The sequence below is a fragment of the Pipistrellus kuhlii genome, unplaced genomic scaffold (genome assembly GCF_014108245.1).
Source record: "Pipistrellus kuhlii isolate mPipKuh1 unplaced genomic scaffold, mPipKuh1.p scaffold_m20_p_16, whole genome shotgun sequence".
NCBI classification, from domain to species: domain Eukaryota; kingdom Metazoa; phylum Chordata; class Mammalia; order Chiroptera; family Vespertilionidae; genus Pipistrellus; species Pipistrellus kuhlii.
The window spans coordinates 16,755,132-16,769,863 of NW_023425471.1; the positions used below are offsets into that span (position 1 = coordinate 16,755,132).

A 14,732-nucleotide genomic window follows, 5' to 3' on the forward strand; every position below is an offset into this window, starting at 1 on the left:
CTGCTACAGTCCCTCCCTTTCTCTCTTTCAAATCAATCAATCAATAAAATAAAATAAAAATAAAAGTGGAAAACACCTGGCAAGACTGATAAATAAAAATGAGAAAATATAAATGGCATATATCAGGAATAAAGGAGGATTAAAATCCTACAGACATTGAGGTGGTTGCATGACTTATGTATGTGCCAAAACTCATATTAAACTATATGTTTAAAATATAAAATAAAATTTAAATAAAACACTGGCTTCCCTATTAAACAATAAAATGAAATATATAAAAAGGATTTGTAACCAAATTCTGCTTTGACATTTTATGTGAATCATTATTATTTAATTTAGAATAACTAAAATGTCCTCGTGTAGGAATATTATTAAATTGGTGAAAAATCTAACCCTTTATATAGCATGTCCCTGTATTACAATGTACCCAGAAAGTTATTTTTTTTTAAATTTTCCTTCAGGTTTGTACATATAATGCCTTCTTCCATTATGTAATTCCCCAAATACCACAATGGAAAAACAATCAATTTGCACATGGCCTTATTCTTGTCTTCACTCAAGTGGATGGCATTATTAAATATATGCTTAAATGCAATGAAATATATTCCAAAGAAGACAGACTTTGACACAGGTGATAATATAGCTATTGCCAGTACTCTGCTCCTGCTTCAAGTATGAAATATACAAAGTATCAATGAGAAGAAATCTCACATCCTTTAAGGGACCCTCTTCTAAATTCATAGTACACCAAAATATTCCTGAGCCCAAATCTCCTGAGAATGGGTCTGTACACTCTCATGCTTATTTCTGGTTGAATACAGAAATTTATCTGTTAGCTCTCTCTCATTAACACCTTAGTCCAAGCCACTGGCATCTTTCCTCCAATTGTTCTTATTTTTACTCTTGATCCCCTATAATTCTACTTTCAACCAGTGTGATTTTTTAAAATCATAAATTAGATCATGCCAGTCATCTCCTAAAAAAAACCTGCAATAAATTCAATGTCACTCAGAGTGAAAGATAGTATTTTCAATGATCCACCAGCCCCTCCACAACCTGTACTCCCACAGCTCCTTTAGTCTTATGCCCTACCACCCTCACCAACTCATTCTGCTCCAACCACAATGAATTTCCTACTATCCATTGATCAAGTTAAACCCACTCTCAACATATGGGCCTCCACATTGATTATTAACTATCCCCAGAGAGCATGGCTGATTCTTTTACTTTCTTTGCCCCAATGTCCTTTCCACTCTATTTAGAATCACAATCCCAACTCTTGCCATTCCAAGTACTCCTGTCCCTTTTGTAATCGTAAACTTTCTTATCCAACTCTGTATATGTTTTTTTCATAACATGGTTCATCTTTAAGTATACGATATTTACTTATTTATTTGCTTATATTTGCTCTCCCACTACTATAATAAAAGCTGTATGAGTGAAGAGTCCATCATTTTTGCTTATTAATTTTAAGCATTTACAGCAATGCTTGATGCACAGTAAGAGCTTAATAAATATTTTTGAATATATGAATCCCCACTCCTTAGCTTAGCAGCTTATCCTAACAATTATTTTTAGGTCTCAGGGGTCATACATAACAACTTAACCAGTCAAAGAAGACTGAACAATTTTGTTTTACAATCTTTGTCTTTCTAAACTCACAACAAGCTATCCTCAGTGCTGTTGAGGTTGAACAAAGGCTGCCTTTACTTCTTGAGCCCATCCAATCTCCACATTGGGTCCAAACGTCCTATCAACACATGTGAGCTTTCTTCATATGTCCACACTTAATGTTACCCACTTGGATACAAAAAAAATTATCCAACTTAACCAGAGCATTTATACTATCAGTAGTTTAGATGAGACAATCGAATGATGAATGTATGATTTCTTTCTTTCCTACACTTTCTTTTCTTCCATATTCCTTTTTTTCTTTATTCCTTTACCATCTACCTTCCTGCTCTTCCTTTCTTCCTTTTATTAATCTTCTTAAGTTGGTATGGTTTAAGATGGAATTTGAATCCAGGGCATTTACCAATGACCTGGGCATGGCAAGCCTCAATATTCTACCATGTTTTGCCAAAATTCACCCCTGCTCTGCTCAATATAACACTCAAGAAATAGCCTCATGGAAGGTGGTATAGTACATTAGTTAACAAGCATGGATTATGAGCTACTTTTCCTGGGTTCAAGTACTTGGTCTACCAACACTAGTTGTATCAACTTTGTCAAGTTACTTTCTATTTCTTCAGTTTCTTCATATGTAATATTTCCTGCTATAAAAAAAGAAGGAATTGTTACCATTTGCAACAACATGGCTGGAACTGGAGAGCATTACACTAAGTGAAATAAGCCAGACAGTGAAAGAAAAATACCACATGATCTCACTCATTTCTGGGTAATAAAATTTGGATAATAAGTTAAGATACTTCATAGAGTTGTGGGGAAGATTAAATGAGTCAATATAGGTACATTGTTAAGAGTGCCTAAGCACTGTATACAAGTTGATTCCCTTTACCTTTTCGTAAAACCTAGTTGCCATCCTTATTTGAAGTGATGTTCTTATTTTTGTCCTAAACCTTACCTTTATCAATGTCAACAGAATTTTTGTTGGCATGTGCTGAATAAACAGTACAAATGCCATTATTTCTTTCAAATTTGTCTTAGGTTGGGTTCCCCTAGAAACAGATTCTAAGAGTAGAATGTGCATGTAAGTGATTTGCTTGGAAATGGTCTTAGGAAGCAATGGTAAGGGAGTGGGAAGGGTTAAGAGAAGAATCCAGAAAAGTGTGATATGAGGAAGGTTTCTACTGTGTACAATAATGTCTCAATCTTGAATTTGCAGTCCTCAATGGGGAACTTCAGGTCAGAGTGTACAACATGCCTCAGACTTACCCCAATTGAAGATGTGAATGAGCAGTGTTATTTATCTACCAAAAGCCATCTTTCATTGTTTGATGATCATTGAGAGAGATGGGGAGGCAGAGCCTTAATTCCCTGGATTTTATGGGTTTGCAGAACTGGAGAAAGCTTTAAGGCAAAGAGTCTCAGGAACCTGCAATTGGCAGCTGCTAATCAAAATGCAGGGAATGCTCAGTGAGAAGGGGGTTTATTTGAGGCCCCAATAGAATCTGATGGAACTGAAGCTTTCAGTATACAGAAGCGTTACAATAAATCATTTCTATTGGGCCTCTTAATGATGCATTTCTGCTTTCATGACAAGAGTTTTTTGGTTGTTGTTTGTTTTGTTAATCCTCACTTGAGGATATTTTTTATTTTTATTTTTTATTTTATTATTATTTTTTTAGAGAGAGAATGGAAGGGAGGGGAGATATATAGAGAGAAGCATCAATGTAAGAAAGACACATGGACTGGTTGCCTTCAGCACGCATGCCCACTGTGGCCAGGGATTGAATCTGCAACACAGGTATGTGCCCCTGACTAGAATTTAACCCATGACTCTTCAATCCACAGGCCAATGCTCTAACCACAGAGCCAAGCTAGCTAGGGCAAGAGTTTAAGTTTTTAAAGCTCCTTTTAAAGGGGAAAAACTTATGGAAACTTGAAAATTGTGATGCTGAGGATGTCTGTTTATAATTTATTATTTGTACTTTTTAATTTTTTATTTGGAAAATAACACAACATGAGGTCTACCTTCATAAAATAATGTTAAGTATACAATACATTACTGTTACTACATCACAATGTTGTACAGAAGTTCTCTAGAACTAATTCATCGTGCATAACTAAACTTTTATACCATTGAACAGCAACTCCCAGTTAACACTTTGCTCCAGCCCCTTGGAAACCACCATCCTACTCTCTTTTATTATGTTCATACTTTCATATAAAATACTTTAAAACAAGATTAGATTATTTAGGATAGTAATTATATTTTGTCAATTTGTATTGACAACCCACTTTTTCTTAAAAATGAAGTGCAAGTTAACTTCTAATATTCATTGAAACTTTCAAAAATATTTTTTTAAAATTATGGTACTACCATTTATGTAATGAATGTTATGCACTTTTTACATTCACAACGAATTGATTCATAATACTAATATTGACTTTGACATAAGAATAAATGTTACTTAGGTATGTGTTCCTCATTCATTGCTAACTATGCCTTAGCTATTTAGTGTATTATCTATTATCGAGAAATGCAGATTTCTGTATGTAAATAGGTGTTTATATGCTTAGTCATTGTCAAGATGATTAGATAGCTTTCCAATTCAATACATCTGTGAAAATCACATATGCTATGTCAGTTATATTTTGTTCAGAAAGTAATTATTTTAACTTATCACATGTCATTTGTGTTGCATTGCGTTTGCAAAAAATATGTATGTTAAACTACAGCAATACCTACTAGAGTTCTATAATTTGATTCATGCAAATCTTTCAGGAATAAAATCAATCACAATTTCATTTCAAACCTCCCCAACCAGCAACCGTACAATTTATTCATTTCTTTTCTATTTTTACTACTGGATAATGACAAAGATGAATGCCTTTAAGAGGAAATACATATTCATTGAAAAGACAGATAAAAAATATCCCCTTTCAAAAAGCCCATAAAGGTAGGAAGCCCATTTGTCTGTTGCAGGAGATTTGTTGGGAGTGACATGGAGTTATGCCCAAAACTACATCTAATGAGCATTCAATAATCCAGTTAAATTAAACTCACAATGCCTTTTTATAAACCAATATATATATATATATATATATATATATATATATATATATATATATATATAATTTCCTTATCCATCCTTGTCAGCTACATTATTAAATATATCTGGAAGAACAAATGATTAGCTATGAGTATAGCCAGGAGCGCATCATTCTGAGTGTGCTGGGTTAAGATGTACAAAAACAAAGATACTCAATTGGCAACTTAATAAGTTTGGGGTCACTGCTCTCCTGACCCATATGTCTATGAACATGGAAAGAAATGAATATTAATTAGCTCATTAGGAGTGATTTACATGTTGAATGACAATGATGAACTTACAAACTGCACTGTCATGAGGATTTAGTTATTGTGGATAATAATAGAAGGGCTGGCATGTCTCCTTTATCAATTGATTTGATTTCTTTTCCTTACTGTACTCAGCCATTTGACTTTTACTTCAAAGAGAATAAGAAATAGCAGTATACTGAAATGGATGGACTGATTCCAGAGAGCCATGCATTTCTTATTTTAGTGTGTAATTTTAGAGCTTAGTTGATATAATGTAAGATATAAAACTCAAGTCATTCAAGATATTGCAACCCTGATTTCCAAAATAAACAAATAGCTTTATCTATTTGTGTACTTATGCAAATCAATGTGTGATATGGAATGAGCTTTCAAAAAATAATCTAAAGTATAAAATACTTTGGCTAATATGTGCTGCTAAGAGCAAACTTATCTTCTGTTTATAACTTTATGCTATTTGCACTGGAAAATACCAAGCTCTGAATATTCTATAATATTTCATTGTAAGTGTGAAATGTATGATCACAAAAATTATCTTGACATACACATTATTATGGACATTTCCTTGATGCTATATTAATTTATCTTCAGATACTTTACTCTAAAACTCAAAGCCTATTTCCTTATCATGTTTTGTCTTAGTTTGGAATTTAGAACTTGTAGTTGGTAGTTTGGAAAAAGCAAAATTTGGTTGGTAGCCTTTGCCTGGTAATTTTCAAGAAAATATTTTATTGCTTTCAATTCAATTAGATTCTATATAGTATAGTATTGATACTGACATTAATTTGAAATTGAATATGCATACTTAAGTGAATATAAAACTGAAACAATATATAATAGATGTAATCTAAAACCTCATCTTATTTCTTTTTTTATAAGAGAGGACAGGAAAGAAATGTATCAGTGGGGAATAAGCTGTTCTATCAAAGTTCTGTGTGTGTGTGTGTGTGTGTTAAAACTTGTTTATTGGTGAGTCCTTTCTGCCTTGAATGAATGTGTGTTAAACCATTATTTTTTTTAGGAGGTCTCTCAACATTAAATATTATAAAATACCTCTTTGGATTTATGTTTCACTTTCCACCCCAAATTTCTAAAGCTAAGCATTCTCTAAAGTATTTTAAGAATCCCATTTATAAGTCAAAATAACGTTACTTTATACACTTACTAGTAAGTCAATTGTTTTGGTACTGCCAGTGATCAATATGATCATCTTGTAAAATCTAAATGAAAGTGCTTTGCTTTTACCTTCAGAGACTCCTCTTGTTTAAAGAGATCTTCAAAATCTTTAGCACAGAGGTCAGGAGCATTAAGAAGTTGCTCCACTTCTGATAGAGCTTGTGAGACATGAGTGATCTCAGTCAGATAAGTTGAAGGCACATAAGAAATTTCCAAAGGCATGTCTTCAGTCATCACCATCACCGATTCTTCACGGACTGTGTGCTGGTATAGATATACAAAAGAACAATTCTTTTAGCTTCCTAATAGTGAAAAGACATCTATTGAATTTATACAGGTTCCAGTTTATAGCTGACAGAAATCTGAAACTGGATAAGAATGCATGTCTAGTAAAATGTTATTATTTATATAACATCTTCTTCCAAAAAATGATAGAACCTTTTATAATAAAGATATACATTAGCACCATGAATATAGAATGAAATGCCAAGAGCCATAATGTCACGAGAAGGGTAATTTTACCCCAATAAAAGGATAATTTTCACAACTGACTTTTTTAAATGACTTTTTTAGGTTCCTTGAAAACTCAGTATGGGGTAGAATGTAGACATATGTGGTATTCACATCAAAGAACCTATTCTATACTTTTCTCCCTAATCTTGTTTGAGGCACAAGAAAAGCAAAAGATTTTTGACTGGTATGTACTTTATATTGAGCATCCCTCTCCTCCAAATTGCAGGTCCTTTATTTAATGCTAGATTCTTAGTAAATTAGCTGCTAATTAAGGTAATAGATTATTATGACTTAGGGTAGATATCACATTTTAGATATATTTTTATTGATTTTAGAGTGGAAAGGAGAGTGAGAGAAACATCAATGATAATAGAGAATCATTGATTGCCTGCCTCCTGCATGCCCCCTACTGGGGACCAAACCCACAACCAAGGCATGTTCCCTGACCAGGAATCAAACCATGACCTTCTGGTTCATAGGTTGATGCTAAACCACTGAGCAACACAAGATAGGCTAGAATTCACATTTTAATAAGAACTCCAGAAAGCCCTAAAATCTAAGGCAGCATCAGCCTCTACACCTGCATCTTACTTCCCTACATGACATTCAAGTGCTAGATGTGATAGCATTTGGAGCTCAGAGCTCTTTTGGACCTAATCAGTAGAACCTCTTTCCCTATTCCTTATAAGAGCAAGAAATAGACACTATTTCACATGCAAATTAAAAAAGATAGATGACCTCTGCTCTCTTCTGTCTATAGTATATATAAGTAGCAAAATTCTTGCAGTTGAAATTACTTTCCCAGTAACTTTGTTTTGAATTAATCAACTGTCACCTCATTGTTGATTGGGTCAGCTGAGGGATGCAGTAGCAGATGATAACACAGCTATTTATTACTACACACCCTTTATGACAAGACCACCCTCACTTTTGCAGTAATATAACTAAATGGATTTTAGGATTTCAGACTGAAGTTACACAGAGATGAGCGAAATTATATGCTGGTCCATTTATATTTTCTTTTTAATTTCTCAGATCTAGGATTTTGTTACTCAATCTATCTAATAGTATTATAATATTCAAATTAGTCAGGATACCATCACTTAAGGACCCAACAGCAGGGACCTGAGGTTGCATAGCGCCTGGCCTGGGCAGGGGACCTCAGGCCACGCCCTCCACCCAGAGGGGCTTGAGGGGAACCTCAGGCTGTGTCCCCCGCCCAATGGGGCTTGACAGGGCACCTCAGGCCACACCCACCACCTGGCGCCATGCCAGGAGACTCAGGCTGCACCAAAGGACCTGAAGCTGCACTGTCCATTCAGAAGGGCTTGGCGAGAGTGGGGATGGCCAGGTCTGGGTCTCCTAAGATTTGAAAGCATATGCAGGTGGGCAAGGAATTGACTCTGGGTCCCGCAGCACCCCCTGGACTCTGACAGGAGGGAGATTTTCATATACATTTTACTAATTTTATTTTATCTCAGATACTTCTATTATAGAGAAAGGGCAATTAGAAATATTAAAATATCTCCTAATTAATTCGCTTTTAATGTGCATGAATTTTGTGCACAGGGCCACTCGTTCTTATATAATGTGAAAATCTAACTTAGATATCGTTATTTATAGAATTACAGAAATTAGCTTAAATTGTATAATGATACATTTTAAAAAGTTTGGTTTAATGTGCATATAATCAAACACCTGACATATTTCTTCATGATCAATGGATTGATAATATACATGCACTTCTAATTTTCCATTTAAAATAATAGTAGAATTTGGAGCTACAGTTAGATGAGGTCAATTCATAGATCTAACCATAGATATTTTAAATTCAAATTCTCAATTTCTCCATTTCAAACCAACCATTTCACCAATTTAAAAGAAAAATAAGTCAAGAGGCCATATGAATTTTTTAATTTTCACTGACAGGTTAGGCTTAGCAATAACCCCGAACCAGCAGAGTTAACAACACAGGTCAAACAAATTTACTGTGGCTTTCATGTATTTCCTTAGAATGGTTACTATAGTTCTTAATAAAGATTTCCAAGTTCATAATTTTTTTTCTTTTTTAGCAGATTTGGTCAGTTCTATTTTATTTTTTAAACTGTATTGTTGTAAGTATTATATATGTCCTTCGTTTTCTCCCATTAACACCTTCTAGCTCTCACCTGTCCCATGCCCCAGACCTTCACCACACTATTGTCTATGTCCATGGATTATGCATATATCTATACAAGTTCTTTGGTTGAATTCTTCCACCTACTCTCCTCTGCCTTCCCTTTGAGATTACTCACTCTTTATTATGTGCATTAGCTGTTTCAATTCCAGAGGGAAAGATAGTTCTACATTATCTGAAATAAGAATATTTTCTAAATCATTTTTATAAAATGGTGCAATTACCTTTCTTTTTAATTGTATGCATTTTATATCTGTAAGTTTCTACAGAATAGTGTTTTTGTGTTATTGGGGACAGAATTGGGTAAAATACTAGAATCTTTTGTACGTATGTATGTATGTTTGTATGTACACTGTATATATGCATGTAATTTTGTTTAACCAAAAGAGCTGTTTTACAATGAGACATATCTTTAAAATATTTAGAAAATATATGAGTCTCATTTTAAAAATCACTGTGAGTTCCAAAAGGTTTTGATATCTGTTATCATTTTCTCATATAAGAAAAATTATTCTAAGTTCTGTATATCTCCTTTCTATTTTTTTACATCTAGTTTCCTAGATCTTCAATATCTATATTTAGGATGCTCTCCGCCAGGGGTCCTCAAACTTTTTAAAGTGGGGGCCAGATCACGGTCCCTCAGAGAGCTGGAGGGCCGGACTATATGAACTACTAATTCCTACTGTAACACCTCGGCTGTGCTCACTGCCCAAAAAACCTGGGGGGCCGGATCAGACTCCTCTGTGGGCCGCATGTGGCCCGCGGGCCGTAGTTTGAAGACGCCTGTCTCCGCTGTCTTAAATTCATATTGGTGCCTTACAAATATAATAATTATGAATTATAAATACCAAGGAACTATCTAAAATGTTAAATACAATAAAGGGGACATGTAAATAAATTCACAGTTGTATTTAATTTTACTGAAATATAATTTAAAACCCAAATTTCTAATTCTTCAGTGTTTGTGTATAGTTTTTGTTTTGCATAGAGAAGTTTTACATACAAAATGAGATTTATTTAAGTAATAGTTCTCACCATACAGCTCTGAAGATTGGAGTTCTATGTCTCAGAAATAAGATCTGACATCAGCTTCAGGCCTGAACCAGAACTCTGAGATCTGAGCATATTGTACTCTGGCTTCTCATTTACTGAGTTTTCATGACCACATGGATCTGTCATAGATTGTTTTATTACATATAGATTCATGTATTTATTTATTCATCATAAATATTCATTAGCACATTAAGAGAAAACGCATTTCTGTCTATATTTTAATGGACCTCTTTTTTAGGAGAATGTTATGACAACTATTTAAATCCAGAACTTTTTTATTAACTGAGAGTTTGTATCTGGTTCTAGAAACCAATTCTGCTTCTTCCCCACCCCTGCCTTTAAAGATGAAGTATTTTTTAAAAATATTTTATTGATTTTTCACAGAGAGGAAGGGAGAAGGACAGAGAGTGAGAAACATCCACCAGCTGCCTCCTGCACACCTGCCACCAGGGAAGTGCCTGCAACCAAGGTACAAGCCCTTGACCGGAATTGAACCTGGGAACCCTCAGTCCGCAGGCCTACGCTCTGTCCACTGAGCCAAACTGGTTAGGGCTTCTAAAAATTTAATCAAGAGTCAGACTTTTGGAGATATAGTTTATTATCTACTCCTTAAAACATGTCCTTTTGATTGTCATGCAAGTCCATAATGAATAAACTATATCCATTGAATGATTTTCAGTTTGGTGTAATAAAAAATTCAGACTGTTACTTAAAAATCAGTGTAATTATAAGTATCATGTTCATATTCTCTTCTTTATGCAAAATCCATGCACTCATATTCAGATTTTGCCTTTTCATTTGAATTTCATTAACTCTGCCTTGACTAATTATATCCTTCTGAATTCTGATCTGTACCAATCCTGTCTAACCTTTTGAAAATCAACTTGCTTTTGTTAATGTTCTTTACCACCTCATATCATTATATTCATGCATCATTAGTAAGGAAGTGCTGTAGCAGTACTAATTCATTATATTTCTCTTTGTTCATATTCCTTCCTAATGATATATACCCAAAGGAATACACTATTCTCATTTTCTGGGATTGAAAATCAAGAGATGTGGAAGACAGCCCTAAAGTACCTATTTTTATTAAGAAATGAAAAGCTCAATTGATGCTTAAACAGGATCATTAGGGGGCAAAACTGTGATTTATAACAACTAAAGTTGAGGTAGAAACAGCTTTGAGATTTTGAGCTCTGTAGGGTGACCTAGATATCACTCCATGTTTTTAAAAAAATAATGTTGGCTTCTCTGAAACTTTAGTGATCACATATTTTTATTATTAAAATGTGTATCTTGAAGGGCCACATAAATGAATAAGATGAAGGCAATGATGTTTTGAAACAAATGATGCATCATACCTAAGCTTTTAAAACATAATGTTTTCCGCCATGATTTAAGAGACTTCTCTCTTCTCGATATAAGTGTCAAATGGATTTTGATTACTGGTACATTTATGTTATGAGGTCAAAGAAACTAAAGGAAAATGTGCTATATGCCATATTATTATAATATATTCATTTAAATTACCTTTATATCTAATATACATATGCTATATGAGAGATATATCAATGCCTTCAAAAAGTAACAAAAACAGACTAGATTCAGACAAAAGTGATATAGTGATAGAGCCTTTTTTTATTCTGTTAATGTTAATCAAGAAAAAATGTGCCATTGGGGGGCAGAGGAAGGGTGGGAGAGGTGGAGGTGAGTATAGGGAGGAAAAATGTTGATGGAAGAAGACTTGATTTTGGATGGTGAACACATTATAGAATGTACAGATGTGTTGTGGAATTGTCCACCTAAAACCTGTATAATTTTTTCATCTAGTGTCACCCCAATAAATTCAATAAAAAGGGGAAAATAAAAAGATGCGGCAAACCTTCAAAATAAAAATATTAGACAATCTGTTCTATGTTTCTATGTCTCTGGTTCTATCTTTGTTCATCAGTTTATGTGTTCATTATATTCCATAAATGAATGAGATCATGTGATATTTATCTTTCTCTGTTTTATCTCTATTTATTAATGATTTAAAGTGAGCCATAGTATAAAATTCAGTTAACTTATCTGATTATCTTTCCTCAAGAGGACATTCTTAAATATTATATTTAAACTTAAAATAATAATACAGTGTCATGTAAATCCTAAACAGTATGGCAGGCTTTATGTGTTCTAATAGCTCATAAGTGACATGGAACTATGAAAGAATTAAGTTTTCTTACACAGGTAGATCTAGACACAAAAGTCTTCAGAGAAAGACAATTAAGTTTCTGTCTAGGGATCATTACAGTAAGGAGGTATTTTTATTTTATTTCTTCTTGATCATTTCTAGAAATTATAAGCCTAAAAAGGTAACAGACACACATTAGGAACACACACACACACACACACACACACACAAAATACTGTGTTATCAAAGAGGGTAAAAAACAAAACAAAAAAAAAAACAACAACTAGCTAATACTGCATATTAAAAACAAGAGATAGGGATTTGTCTTTGCTGTTCACTATTTTGCATACATAAATGGGATGGTGATACTTGAGTTCTGACAGTACTTGCCCTTACTTGCTTTTAATTAAGTCACTGCTCAGAAAGACATTGAATAATCAGCCTAATGAGTCCAAATGGATTGGCTATGATTTTACACAGACACAAAAGGAGTAAGACTGTTTGCTCTTAGGTATCTCCTCTCACTCCATCATCTATAAAATTACCTTTGGTAAGCTATAAAACGAAAAAGGGGAGGATAAATCCATGAATGACATTAATTGACCAATAAACTGTATTAGCTTATTATTTATCTTTTGATTAAAAAGAATAAAACATGAAACAGAGTAAAATACTGCAGAAAAGTATCCCTTATAGTCATTTGATTTATTTTCTACAATTAGAATGAATTTTTGGCTCCGGGCACCTTGGCAGAGCAGGGAGGGCGCGCGCCTGCGGGGCCAAGGCCGGGGGGCCAGGGTTCGATTCCCTCCGCCCCTCCGCGCCCGGGTCCATAAAAATAGAATGAATTTTTGGAGCAGGGCAGACTGTCAGTGAAAGAGATTTGCAGGTGGAGCTGAATTTGACAGTATTTAAATGTATCCTGCTTTTAAGAGGGCAGGTACATGCAGTGTCATAGATATAGGGTCTGGCTGTACCTGTGTATAGATCTGCCTCATGTTCATTCTTCCATTCCACATCACCAAGTTTACCTAATTCCTAAGGGCCAAGCTAAATTACCATCTAATTAAACTGATAAAATAAATTGCAATAATGTGTTAGTGGCTTATAGTGATTTAAAGTGCTATAATTCACAGGATAACATTTGAATTTTAATAAGGGTTTTCCATGAACTAACATAAATTAGTAACATGGCAGGATTCTATTCACTAAGTATGGCTGTTGAAGAAGTGAAAGAAAAAGGATTTGGAACCCATCAAGTTAAGCATAAGCACAATATATATGGCCTACCTTGTAGGAAATCACCTATCAAGTAACACGATTATTTATGTATATATAAAAGGCTAATATGCAAAATGTTCCCATGGTACTTTGGCCAGGAGACTGGGCATTCTATCTTTCACTATGACATACTCTGACCAACAGGGAGTGTCGCGGAATGAAGGAAGGCCCTTGATGGCATCCAGCAGCCAGGGAAGGGAGGCCCCAGCCAGCAGCTGGAAGGCCCTGATCAGCACTGTATGCCAGCCAGGACTAGGGATCTTACCCATGCATAAATTTTGTGTACCTTCCTTCTAGTAATTTAATAAATGAGGTAATACACTCTAGGTACCTTAAAATGTAAAATAAATGCAGGAAACACTCATATAATACCTGGAATATAGTAGGTTATTAAAAATATTTGTTGAAAAAGTCAAAGAAGAAACTATCAGCTTAAAAATAATTTAAAATAGGTATTTGGGTAGAAATATTAGTGTCTACAGTAGCAATATAATTTCCACTTCGGAATTCACAGAATACAAACAGAAGTATTTTCTTCACTTCATAATATAGTTGTCATTAGTATAGATTTAAAAAGCATTTCTGATTTAACTATGTTGCATTTCTCCAATTTAATGCACACTAGCTAATGCTATTACACATGCATACCTTGGCTCTTTAGTTGCCTCTCAGATATTAGTGTAACTCATTGTATATGAACAAAAAATAAGTAATTATTTGGGGTATATTCATACTCATAATTTTGGGAGATATTAATTTTAGCCCCTTCATGGAGGCCCACAAATGCCTATTAGCAAATTGAAATGTCTGAGAAGACTTTCATTCAAGAAATCTTTTGAATCCTTTGCTAACTTTTCCCAAAGACTTCACATAAAACTTTTAAAGTATCCGGTGTGTGTGTGTGTGTGTGTGTGTGTGTGTATAGATAGATAGATAGATATAGATATAGATATCCATATATATGTATAGATAGATAGATATAGATATAAAGATATTCCAATATATAATTTTGGGAATACATAGAAATTTTAAAAATATTTACATGTATAAATGGACACATACTGTGTGTGTGTGTGTGTGTGTGTGTGTGTGTGTGTGTGTGTATATATATATATATATATATATATATATATATAATGAAAATAAAATTAACACATGAAAAATATCTCAGAAAAATATTCAAACCAAAGAAGATATTTAATTTGATGAACAAGAATAGATCCAGAGACAAATGACAGGAGCAGGGGGGCCAGTAGTTAGAGAGCAACCAAAGGACTTATATGCATGCATATTAGCATTACCAATGGACACAGACACTGGGGCAGGGGGGCTTGCTGGGTTAGGAATGGCTGGCAGGGGGTCAATTGGGAGAAAAT

General features: G+C 34.1%; 1 protein-coding gene across 4 annotated transcripts in view; it reads right to left on the bottom strand.

Moving 5' to 3' along the window:
- DMD (dystrophin) overlaps positions 1–14,732 on the bottom strand; it is a 1,962,662-nt gene that overhangs the window by 1,243,940 nt on the left and 703,990 nt on the right. For all 4 annotated transcript variants that reach the window (XM_045582357.1, XM_045582356.1, XM_045582355.1 and 1 more), the window contains one exon: positions 6,230–6,424. In XM_045582357.1, the coding sequence (XP_045438313.1) occupies positions 6,230–6,424 (195 nt within the window). The remainder of the gene's footprint in view (positions 1–6,229; positions 6,425–14,732) is intronic.